Source organism: Ambystoma mexicanum, chromosome 2q (assembly GCF_040938575.1).
Source record: "Ambystoma mexicanum isolate Mex_15411 chromosome 2q, UKY_AmexF1_1, whole genome shotgun sequence".
In the NCBI taxonomy this organism is placed as follows: domain Eukaryota; kingdom Metazoa; phylum Chordata; class Amphibia; order Caudata; family Ambystomatidae; genus Ambystoma; species Ambystoma mexicanum.
In genome coordinates this window covers 349,261,899-349,274,016 of record NC_090924.1, presented here as the reverse complement: position 1 = coordinate 349,274,016, position 12,118 = coordinate 349,261,899, and the positions used below count along the sequence as shown (strand labels likewise).

Genomic DNA, 12,118 nt, shown 5'->3' with positions numbered 1-12,118 from the left:
GGGTTGAGTTCCCGTTTGACCCGGGGCTTCACCTCTGAAGGATTGAGTGTCTTGCCCCCACTTGTGACGAAGCGTTGGAGAGTGAATGGCGGGGGCCGGGAATAGGCACAATGGGGGATTTATATCCAGAGGGCGAGTTTATATGTCAGGAGGTATTTGCTGCTAGGAGGGGGGGGCTTCAGTAGACAGCTTCAGTATATTCATATTGGGGCTGCTTTTAAGGTGTGGTCCCCCACTTTCCCGGCTCTCCCGCAGCCTCTCCCTGTTCTGAAGTACCTCCTTCACTCTGCATCTGGCAAGAGTGTGGTGTCTACTATTTACAGAACGATACAATAGGACTCCCCAAAAGTGATGCTGAAGTGTTAAGGGGCAGTGGGAAAGGGATGCTGGGGTCTCATTCACTGATCAAGATCTAGATCACATAAGGGAGCGTCCAATACAGGCTTGCAACTAATCCAACTGAAAACCCTTCCTAGGGTATACTTGACGCCAGCTCGTCATGCTCTATTTGAGAAATCTAGTGCCCAAGGTGACGGAGGCCAGCTGCCGACACCCTTCACATGTTGTGGTCCTGTCCCAAGTTGGGGGAGTAATAGGGGGAGGTAACGGGCACCCTCGAGGAGGTACTGCACTACAGTGTACCGTGCTATTTGTTGTGCTGTATGTTTGGGTGGCTACCAGGGATCCCGGCTTGGAGTAGGAAACTGTTGACTACAAGCATGATAGTAGCTAGGAAATGCATACGGATGCAGTGGGCCAGCCAGCTTCCCCCGATGCTCGTACATGGCTGAATGGTCTAACCAGGGCAAGCTAACTATATAGAGACTATGGACTGCTGAGTGGACCAGGAGCGAGACCCAGAGATATATGGGACCCCCTGAAGTCCTATTTACTTGCGCAGTGCTCTGACTTGGCCGCTGAAGTGTCTCCCGCTGAAAAATGGATGTTTGACACCTCAGTCCAGTATTATTGCAGTGGCAGGCAGCCCTCCGTACTGTATTGGCATGTGTAACATATTTGCACTGTCCCATGTATCAGTGGGTGAAAAACTGTGTATGTGTGACGTGAATCCATGTTTAATAAACAACATTTTTTTATTTTTTTTTAAAAGAAGCTGGCTAAAGGGACATAGATTTTTGATGTCCCTGAGAAATGCCGAAAAGATGTTTGAATGCTTTCCCGTAAAGATGGCAACTGATTAAGCGCACGGGGCAACATTTTACGCAGCAATGTCAACATCACCAAAGATGTCTTGAAAAAAGGCAGAGCGTGTGATCCTAATAGTCACTGGGGACCGCGAAAGCAGGACAGAGGAGCAGACCCACTATCAGTGCCTTAATTCTTACTTTAGAGAATTTGTTATATCAAATTGGGAGTCAGCGCACTTTCGGCGCCGAGTCGTGGAGCGGCATCAATGGGATCTCCAGATGTTGTGCAATTCAGCAGAGGTGATGCCTTGCATGTCAAAGACGCGGACAAACGTCAGGTGGTGTGGGGTTGGTGGCGCTCGAAGTGCTGGCGGCCTTGGGTGGGGAAGCACAGACTTGCCTTCAGTGGTGAGCAGGCTCGGCTGGAATTGCGGTACTGTCATTTTTTCCATACCGCTGAACTTGGAATGTGGCCCAAAGGCTTTGGGCCTAGTTCACAGAACGTTTTCCAATGGGGTTTTGCCATTATACAAGGCTTCTGTGAATTACTCCCTTTGGTCTGACATCCGAAATGACTGAGCAATTGTGTTGCACATTAGATGATTTCTGGCTGTGTTTTAAGTGGTGAGTATTGGAACAGCTATCATCACAAATAAAGCCAGCTGCGGCTCTTTATTGGATAAAAAACACTCTCACCTGCCATCCTTGGCGATAGCTTGAGCGCTGCAAATTTCTAATTTGTTTTCGCAAAGATGGCGCTTAAGATCAGAGAAAGAAGAGTAGATATTGTTGCGTTGTCCCGTGGTTTTGCCGACAACAAACACTTACCATTACTTCGAAATTATATATGTATTTTTGCGGTAAGAGGTAAAAGGGGTGTGGGGAGTTGTTTGGGGTGAGGGTGGGAGTGGAGGTGAAGGGGGATATGGCCAACCCCCATTCCTGGATATGCTGCTCAGGATACCCCCCCCCCCACCCCCACACTGTATGACCACGAGGGAAGTGAAAGAACTGCAACCGGGCTCCAAAAACACCCGTGCAATAAAAGCATTGAGGTGCTCAGGCCCAAAAGCTCGTTCTTAGTGTGTGAATTCACTCATCTCAGGCGCACTTCCGCTAATACCCTTTCAGCTCATATCTCTGACGTATTTGGAAAATGTGCTCAAGGTCGTAAATGTTCCTGACCTGTACTTGTAAGCAAAGGGCAGAGTCACACAGCACCCCATTTCGCATGCATGCATACGCAGGTGTATCTAAAGATAGCCACCAGAAGATGGAGGCAGCAGTTTACTTCTGTGATGCACGCATTACACTGACCAGAGGAATGTCAATATCAGATACGTTCAGTGTCAGCGCTATTGAAGCTGCACAGCACTGCCTGTGTGGCAGGTTGCAAAAGGGACCAATGAGAGATACAGAATGAAGGCTAGGTCGACTTATCCGAAAAGTCTGGCATTGGGAGACCAGCGCACATCACCTGCGGGCAGAAGTTCTGGGTGGCGCTGGCACCTGCATTCTGAACTCCCGGGGCTTGTGCCCGCTGCCTAGGTATTTTTCTTAGCAATGTGTGACTCCGATTGTAGTTGGGCGAACGCAATATGTGGTAGGGTGCGTGCAACAGTTTGTTGTAGTTAGCATGGAACTGTCAGGGAATGCACAAGAGGGACACAGTTGTAGCCATGGCGTTGGGCCAGACGCGAGTGCGCCCGTGCCGCAGTGGAAGAGAGCAGCAGAGATGCTGGCTAGCTTTGCCTCACAGGAGCATTTCTACGCGCCTGCGCAGTTAGGAGATTTGGTCAAATCTGTCTTTCTGATGGTGCTCTACAAAATATTGTACTTGCTGCGACTTCTAGAGGCGGAAGTTCCCAGTCCCTCTGAACCACCCCCCACCCCCCTAAACACAGCTGAGGCTCACAGTAAGCAACACAGTTTTACATTGTTTTGACAATATTTATTTTAAAAAGTCTTTCTAGTTCTCTATGTACACGTTTTTACATATTACACAAGTGTTCCTGTCCAACAGCAGCAGGTCTGGGGTTCGCCTGGCGTGCGCCTCGCTGCTTTATCGTTTGCAATAATGTGCATAAAAGTCTCTAAATACTGCCCCGCCGTGACGTCACCATGGGTTATTTTCCCTCGCGGGTCTTATTGCGGCGTAATCGAGCAAAGATGTCATCAGCCATGCCGCAGAATGTGCCGGTTCAGAGGGACAGGTTGCGATTCGCATTGTCTGTGCGTGTGTGTTTTGGAAGGATTGTTGGCTCTCGTCTTGAAGTGGGGAGTCAAAGAATTCATGGGTAAAGCCAAGCCTGAGCCGAGCCATGGTGTCTGGCTATTTCTAAGGGCCGAATGCGAGCCACGTCAGCAAACGATTCACACCTTGCCGCCTGCCCCCCCATCCTAAAGCACAAAACCCATACCTGACATCTTGCCTTCTCGAACCCTACAACAAAAACCCAGTACCTGACATTTTCTCCCCTGTACCCCACCACACGAACCCATACCTGATATTCTGCCTCCCGGCCCTCATAACAGGAAAGCTGTGCCAAGAATGCCAATTCTGGAGCATATGGCATAGTGAAATTAAATCATTTGTCCAGGATCACACACTTTCTGTAAAATGAGATTAATCCCATCTGTATTTTACGACACGTGTCTGCATGTCTTTTAATCTCTAGCTGACATAAATGTGTGTTAATGTATTCTTTTAAGGAGCTAAAATAATGCTGCTTCATAAAGATACCTTAAAAGTACATGGATCAAATTATCAACCAACCTGACAAATATATACAACCTTATCTTATGCAAAAAGAGTGGTTGTAGCTTTATTGTGACCTTCCTGAATGGGACTCTACATGTACCAGAAGGCAAAGTAGTGCCAACCTAAACAATCCTGTATTTTGCAACTGTACTTTCAAGAGACAAAATGACAAAACTATGTGAAAACGTCACCTACTTGTAGTCATTGGTTCATACAAACATGGAGCTGGTTATTGAGCTGGTTATTGTGCACAGATATTAATGGGTTTAAAGGGGAGCTTGCCTCAGTCATTAAGCAGGCACAGGTCGGAGCAATAGGCGGTACCCACATGTCCTCTGTTGCCCAGCAGGAGGAGAGAGAAAAATAAATTGACCTGACAGGTTCCTTATACAGTAATGGAACATGCCTCAGGCATCAGTGTAGTTACAATCTATTTCACTTTCTCTTTAACAAAGAAACAGGAGCCACAAGTGACAGAGAAATGAGCAAGTTACAGGATACATCAGCCTCGTGTGTGCATATTCTAAATTGTCAATATTTTTGTCATCTTTGGAGCAAAAAATATAGTTTAAAAATGATATACAAGTGCACCTTATTGTAGTGCATATTTAACAGAATCCCTTCTAAGTGACTCCAGTTGTCGCCGCCAAAGGAAATATGACCCAGTCATGTAGAGTGGTTTGCCCAGGACTGCATAGATGGGTCAAGTGTGGAAGCCAGGTTTTTCGGTTGCACGGTTTGCGCTTTTGCAGGTTTTAGGGCACACATGCTCCTATTGCATCTCTAGATTTGACCAATGTGCAATTCCTGGCAAGAAATATGTGCAAGTATTTGATTGCATGCAGCTCTTTTAACTGACACTGCGGTGAGTGGCGGTGTCACTATAATTTGCTCTGTGAATGTAACAAAGGATGAAGGGATGCTTGGCTCGGCTCCAGTTGGGCTCTTCCTTCACATAGGGATCCAAGCCGAGCCAGAGCCAAGCATTTGCCCCTAACCAGGCCCGAGCCGGCTCTGGCTCCTTATGCCTCTAGTCTTGTCTTTGCTTCGCATTCCCAAAACTCCCTTCACTGCGGCCGCTCCCCTCTCACCAAAGTGCCCCATCACCCACTCGTCTCACTTCTGATACTTCCTCTGACTCATCCCTTACACTATTGGCTCGTGTGATTCTTCTTCCGCATCTCCCTCTTCTCGTTTCCCTTGCCTCAAGCTACCCAAGCTCCCTCCTTCCCCCTCTCTCTTTGTTCCTCCAGTTATCATAGCATTCGCCTCTAGTTTTCTCCTTTGTCTACCTCACTGTCGGTTTCCCTCTCACATGCTTTCACTATCGACATAGTCTTATAGCCTCGGAGGCTATAGGCATTCAACTTTCATGGTGACCCACAATTTACAACGGGGACCGAGAAAACGTTCCCACCAACCTACATACCTTCCTCCTTCTCACTCCGCCTTCTTCATTCCTTCCGTGTTACCTTCTTCCTTTTCTTCTATCTTCGTTCCATGTTACTGTCGTTCATCCATCAATCCTTCCTTTCTTTCTCTTCCTTCCTAACAACCTTCCTTTTTCCTCCCTTCCTTTCTTCCTCCTTCCTTCCCTCCCTCCCTCTTTCCCTCCTTCCTTCCTATTTCCCTCCCTTACTTCCTTTCTGCCTTCCTTCCTCTGCACACAGCAGTTAATTCCAGACAATGCTACTCAAAGGGGACTCCATTCCATCTCACACAGAACCTGGTTTAGCGACAAATGACGTATGGGTCTTTCAAATGGGTGAATTCAAGTAAAAATGCGTGAATGCGTGGGTGGAGAGGGGTACGAAGCGTTCATTTCCATAGCCCCGCGTGAGCCTCACTGCACGCCACCAGAACCCGTCGCTTCCATGCCAGAGGCTGAATTCTTCCATAGCTGTTTAGCAAAAGGTAATGGGCAGGTGCCCTGAAAGGAGTGCGTAATGGCATGCCACGGGCAGGGGGCGCAGGGCTGGGCAGCTGGCTGTGTGCTGTGTGCTTGGGGGCTGGGTCGTGTCCATCACGGCCGCCGTCAGCACCATAGTGTCCAGTGTCCATTATTCGTGGCCCTTTGGTTGATTCCTGGTGGAGACGCGGGGTCACTTCAGGAACAGGCGGGTTTTCCGGTCACCAAGCAGAAGCCTGCAGAGTAGAAAGAGACAAAGCTTGTGGTCAGCCATGCAGGTACCATTTTGAAGCTGAAACAGGTTTGTTTTTTAAAGTTTGGAGAAATATTACATTCAGGTGAGTTACAAAATGCCCTCCCTATTTCCTACAGGGGTACATTTCATTAATGTCTTGAGTTCTCTGTGCATAGCTGTCTTCCGCTATGTTATGTAAGTAGCCACTTCTTTACGTTTGAATGTCCGTCTCTGTCTGATTATGTCTTCGTGTCTAATCTATCAGTATTTTCCTCTCTGTCAGTTTCTTGGTGCGTGTGTCTTACTCTGTATGTGCATCTCTTTCAGTCTTTCCCATTCTCTGGCAGTCTCCTGATGTGTGTGTCTCAGATCACTCCCTGGATGTGCATCTCTTCCAATCTGTGTGTCTGTTAGTTTTCCCATCCATTCTCTGGCAGTCTCCTGATGTGTGTGTCTCAGATCACTCCCTGGATGGTCATCTCTTCCAATCTGTGTGTCTGTTAGTTTTCCCATCCATTCTCTGGCAGTCTCCTGATGTGTGTGTCTCACTCCCTGGATGTACATCTCTTCCAATCTGTGTGTCTGTTAGTTTTCCCATTCTCTGGCAGTCTCCTGATGTTGATGCCTCACCCTTTCTCTCCCTCTCTCACTCTTTATTTAATTCTCGCTCTTTCTCCCTCTTTCTCTCAAGCTTCGTGGACATCTTGATAAATCTCTTCGCTCAGTCTCTCTTTATTATGGAACTGTGCGGCTTTATGTGGGTGTCAGCTTGGCTCTCTCTTTCTCTCCCTCTCCCCCCCTTCCTGTCTCCGTGGTCGGTGTTTTGTTTCGGTGATTGTCACCTTCGGGTATGGCGTCTGTGTAAGTGCCCGTCTTGTTTCTTTTCGTGCTTATCTTTCTGGGGCCCTCTCCATTGTTTGCTTAAGTCTTTCTTTCATTCTGATCGTTTCCCTTTGTGAATAACCGTCTGTGGAAAGCAGCGCATTCATTTAGTCACGTGCCCTGAGGCCACCTGGCTGCCTTGCAGCGCGTGGAATAGTCACTCTGCTGCTGCCTCCCTCCCAGTCACGCTTTCTCTCATCTGTGCCTTATCTATGAGGCTGATTCACAAGGAAGTTCCCAGAAGTAACTCTGACTTCTTCCTAACCTACTGTTCTCTTTCCAGGAATAATTCAGGAGTGAGCTCTGAATTAAACAGTCTCTCTGCAGGAGTAAGTCAAAGTTACTGCCAGTAAATTCTAAGTGATTCAGCATATATCTGTGTATTTCTCAAAGACAGCTGTCTCTTTGTTTATGTTCTGTCAGAACCCATGTGTACTGTTAAGGAGCACAACCAAAAGAAAACAGATGGACTCATTCTGAACATGTACCATGTAATTGGTAGCAATGGAACCAAAACGTGGGTGTATGTAGCTACTTTTAGGGTGTAAGAGCTACCAACATGGATCTTGAGTAGAGGCCCTTTGTTGCACATGTTATGTCAAGGAAGTAGCAACCCTCAGCGATGACCAACTATATTAAGTGTACCATAGAGCTGGGGGGCTTGGGAGAGGTCGCAGACAGCCATTCTAGGAGCACTACATTACAGATCACTGGAACCTCAAGACAGTCATCGAATGTTGTATGATTACATACTAAAATGATCAGATTTGCACAGGACATCCAAACTACACAGCGGCCACTCGAGAACATCGAGAAGATAGTACACCCTCATAGTTGCATGGTCGGCTTCGTCTAAAGCAGGCTTGTCCAACCTTTTTGATTGTGGGGCCAAAGCATTAACTTTTTTTCACCCAGTGGGCCGGCGAGCCAAAAGTCAACAACCTCACCCAAAGCAGTATATTAAAAAGCGATATTGTGTGAACTTTGACAAAATAATATGATATGATAGGTTATTTATAACGCGCTTAATACCCAGAGGTTTCTACGCGCGGACCCAGGGATTGAACCTGTGGTGCTCTGTGTCGTCTTGCTTCCAAGGCGAGCACGTTGCCCCTGAGCTATCCTCCCGAGACAATCACAGGCAGTGATAACCATGCAGTCCCAAAGTAGGATCGTTGTCCGTCATCCCTTGTTCTCCTCCCTTGCCTCGTCGTGCCTTGAAACACATGTGTATAGGTGCGTTATAAATGCCATATCATATCATAAATGTCATATCATAACAGCAATCTGAAATGCACGTTCAAATTTGAAAAAATGCCCCTTTCCACGCTCTGATTTAAAAAAAATGTGCACAGGGGACAGAACAGGTCCCAGAATAAAGAAATGTATGTGAAGATAAAGCCCCCTGGGCCTGTGCTATTGCGCTTCACCATGTGGCTGAGTGTTTCTGCAGAGGAAGCCTTCAGATGCCCACTGTCATTCCAGTTATGTTTTTCCCCAGCCATGTGCCAATGCTCAGTGTCACAGAGCCTCTCTTCTGCTGCCCACCCCTCCCTAGCCAGCACCCCCGAGGCAAGTCTGGAGAGAAGGCAAATGTTCCCCTAGCAGACTGTATCACGTTTCAGTTTATTTATTCATGCAATGATTGTCGGATACCTGTTTCCAACAAACATTGCATAAATAAATTAATTAACCAGGTCATGGTGTTTCAGTCCTCAGCCATGACCCAGTTAAATTAACCGCGTCATTGCTGAGGACTATAACTTCCTCTGATGACCCCATTCATGGGGTCATCAGAGGAAGTTACAGTTCGCACGTAGGCACTTTATTTTCTTTTTTTTCTTTACTCTTCAGCCTCGCGGGCCACATAAAATGGCTTTGAAGGCCGCATTGAGACCCACGGACAGTAGGTTGGACATCCTTGGTCTAAAGAATACCCACAGACCACCAAGTCTTCTGGCGTGCCGCGTTCACAACATTACCATGCAAATACAACTCTCTAGTGTTCCAGATCCATTGCATTGCCAGAGGAATGCCCCAATTCAGTCTGCCAGAGCCACAAAATCACAATCGAGTGCTGCACTACAGTGCGCAGAATCTGAACTCACACCGCAAGAATATTGCGTAACAGCATGCTATATTTGCAGCATTCTCCTGGGGGTACTTTACTACAGTGTGCCACATTTTCAGCATTACTATTAAGACTGTGCCCTCTGGAGCCTTTCAGTATCTTACCGTATGAGTGTCCCGACTAGAGCACCAGCTATCATGGGGCCAACCCAGTACACCCAGTGATAGTCCCAGTAATTGGCCACCACCGCAGGTCCAAAGGCCCGAGCAGGATTCATGCAGGCGCCGGAGATGTCTCCCCTGCAAAGGAAAGGGGAGAAGAAGATCAGTGCCCAAAGACAAACATGACAAAAATAACCCATACCCCAGCGAAACCGGTCCCTTGGAATTATGTGTCGGTCTAAGGTCAACTGAAACACAGGCCCCAAAGTTAACAAACAATCAAAATAAATTACATCCAAGGGACAGAAATGGGTCTGATTTGATGAACGCGTGGACCGTACGTCGTTATAATGGGAATGTAAAAGGAGACTGTCCTTGTACTCCGACTTGGAAAAGTACCTCCTAATATTCCACTATCGATTTTATTCTTCTATCCGATTTATTGTTCGTTCTCGCAGAGGGTGCCTATGACTATTTTTGGATTTTTTAAGGGACTTAGGTTTAGTGCAGGGGGGAGTGCAATCAGGGCAGAAAGCTCTGAGTAAGTGCAGCCAAGGCAGCACGGCTCTAGTTAAGTGCAAGGACGCAGTAGACTGTAGGGATGCAGTTACATCCCAAGTGCGCGGTAGGCCTGGAGGCAGTGCAGGGGCCAGATCATGGAGAAGCCTGGTACCCAGTGGGACATTGAGGGTAGCCAAGCAATCAGGCGACGCAGCAGAGAGGTAGGTCAGCCGGGGGATGCTTACGGAACTTCAGGTGGTCAGGCTCAAGTTTGAGAGAGGCAGGGAGGCCATTCCAGAGGGAGGCACCTGCAGATGAGAGAGAGATCCACCCCCCACTCTATGCCTGGAGAAGCGTCTGACCCTCAGAGAGTTGGAGGTGGCTGAGCGAAGGGCTCAAGAAGGAAGGTATTTTGGAAGAGAGTGTTGGATGTAGTGCGGGTCCCCGCCCCAGCAGGCCTTGTGGACGATGCAGAGGGTCTTGAACTTGATCCTTGCAGCCACCGGAAGCCAGTGGAGAAATTTCAGGGCAGGAGAGATATGGTCCCTCGGCTTGAGGCCAAGGATAAGTCTTGCAGTCCTATACTGGATCAGTTGCAGAGGGCGGACTGTAGAGGAAGGCAGATTGAGAAAGAAGCTGTTGCAGTTATCCAGCCTAGCGAGAACCAGGGTTCTGGAGACAGTGAGCTTCTGGGGGAAAGTGAGTAAAGGAAGAATGCCTCTGAGGGGGTGCAGCTGGTAGTGGGCCTTCTTGGCAAGGTCTGTAATGTGAGGAGAGAAGGAGAGAGTGGAGTCAAAGATAACACAAAAGGTTTTATGCCTCACAGGAAGGCAAAGGTAGAGCGACCAAGGAGGGCAGCCAGAGTGAGATACAGAAAGCAGAAACAGAGCTCCCTTACTGGCATTAAGGCAGAAATCATTGGAGGCGCACCAATCCTGAATCGCAGATAGACAGTCAGGAATGAGCGAGAGAGGAGAGGAGGCTGAGGGGAGCCTGAAAGAGAGCTGGTTGTCATCCGCGAAGAGCACTGAAAGTTTGAGGAGAAGATAGAAATCAGGTGGGCTAAATGGGCCACGTAGACATTGAAGAGCCAGGGTGAGAGGATAGAGCACTGGGGAACACCACACGTGGAGAGAAAGGTGACTGAGAGAAAGGACCCAAGATGGACATGGGAGTCCAGTCCAGTAGGAAGGAGGTCAACCACTCCAGGGCCTGATCTGTAATGCCCAGGTTCTCATGGAGTCAATCTATCAGGATGGCATCCATTGGTGAAAAAGTGATTGCAGAAATTGGCCAAGGCTGGACAGAGGGTGTCTATGTGGTCCTTGATTGTTCTGGAGGAGCAGGGGAGCACTGTTTGGATGACACTTTCATAGATCGGACTTGTCTAGAAACATCATAAGGTGATGGTGTTATCAGATAGAAAGAGGAGAAAGGAGGAGAGGGAGAGACGGCCAGAGGGTGGCCGAGGGCAGTAGAGGGAGAGGAAGAGGAGAGCGAGGACAGGATGTCCTGAGTTTTAGTGGTGAAGTGAGAAGCCAGAGCCATACAGAGGGCCTGTGAGGGAACAGGAGAGGTGGAGACTGCAGTAGGATTGTCCAGCTCCATTTTGGAAGAGTGTGGCCGTGTTGTTAGAGGCTGCAGAGACACTGGCTTGGATGTGGACTCTCTTCTTGGACAAGACAGATATTCTGTATTGCCTTTGGAGCAGATGGCAGGCCAGTTTGTCAGAGGATGCGCCGGAGGCCCGCCACTTCCTCTCAGCCACCCTGTGCTTGCGTTTCAGGATGGCGAGGTCGGAGTCATAGCAAGAGTTGCACTTGGAGGTAGGCTTCAGACGGATTCTCATGACAGGGGCAAGGATGCCCAGAGTGTTGCAGATAGAAAGATGCAGGTTAGAGAGGCCTGTTTCAGGGTGTGAGTCAACTGCAGGCATAGGAGGAAAGAAAGTAAAGGCAAGGCATCCACTGACACACGCTATATACTCACTTAGCACCCAGTCACCCAGAAAAAAAACTACTGCTTGACAAATGAAGCAACAACCAAGGTGCCAAGTGTAGGGCATCAACTGAGTGGGGACATTCAGATAAGGACTCTCTGGGTCTAAGCAGCCCACAGCTTTGTGGATTCACACACGTGTGCCAGGAAAACTAGTTTGATCGTCCCTCTTCAGTCCCATAGAGAGAAGCACGGCTGGTTCTACTTGGTCCAAAGCAATCAGGCTAACTGGTCTCTTAGGCCCGTCAGCGCTTTAATAGGGCCTTGAGGCATGCAATGTAGACCGTAATTACCTTGGTAGGCTGGTTCCAGGAAAGGGCTGAGGGTTTTCAGAACCGTCACAACTCACGCCACCCTTGCATCATCTGGGTCAGCATGGTTATTCATGCAGGATGCCACCGAGAGTGGCTTTAGGTTGGGCTGGTGTCTACACACAAGGAGGAGCTGGAAGA

General features: G+C 48.4%; 1 protein-coding gene across 1 annotated transcript in view; it reads right to left on the bottom strand.

The window, feature by feature from the left end:
• Positions 1–3,092: 3,092 nt before the first annotated feature.
• AQP8 (aquaporin 8) overlaps positions 3,093–12,118 on the bottom strand; it is a 32,373-nt gene continuing 23,347 nt past the window's right edge. The window contains exons 5-6 of the mRNA XM_069647367.1: positions 9,171–9,305; positions 3,093–6,054 (exon numbers count right to left, since the gene is read on the bottom strand). Coding sequence (XP_069503468.1) covers positions 6,012–6,054; positions 9,171–9,305 — 178 coding nt within the window. The 3' untranslated portion in view covers positions 3,093–6,011. The remainder of the gene's footprint in view (positions 6,055–9,170; positions 9,306–12,118) is intronic.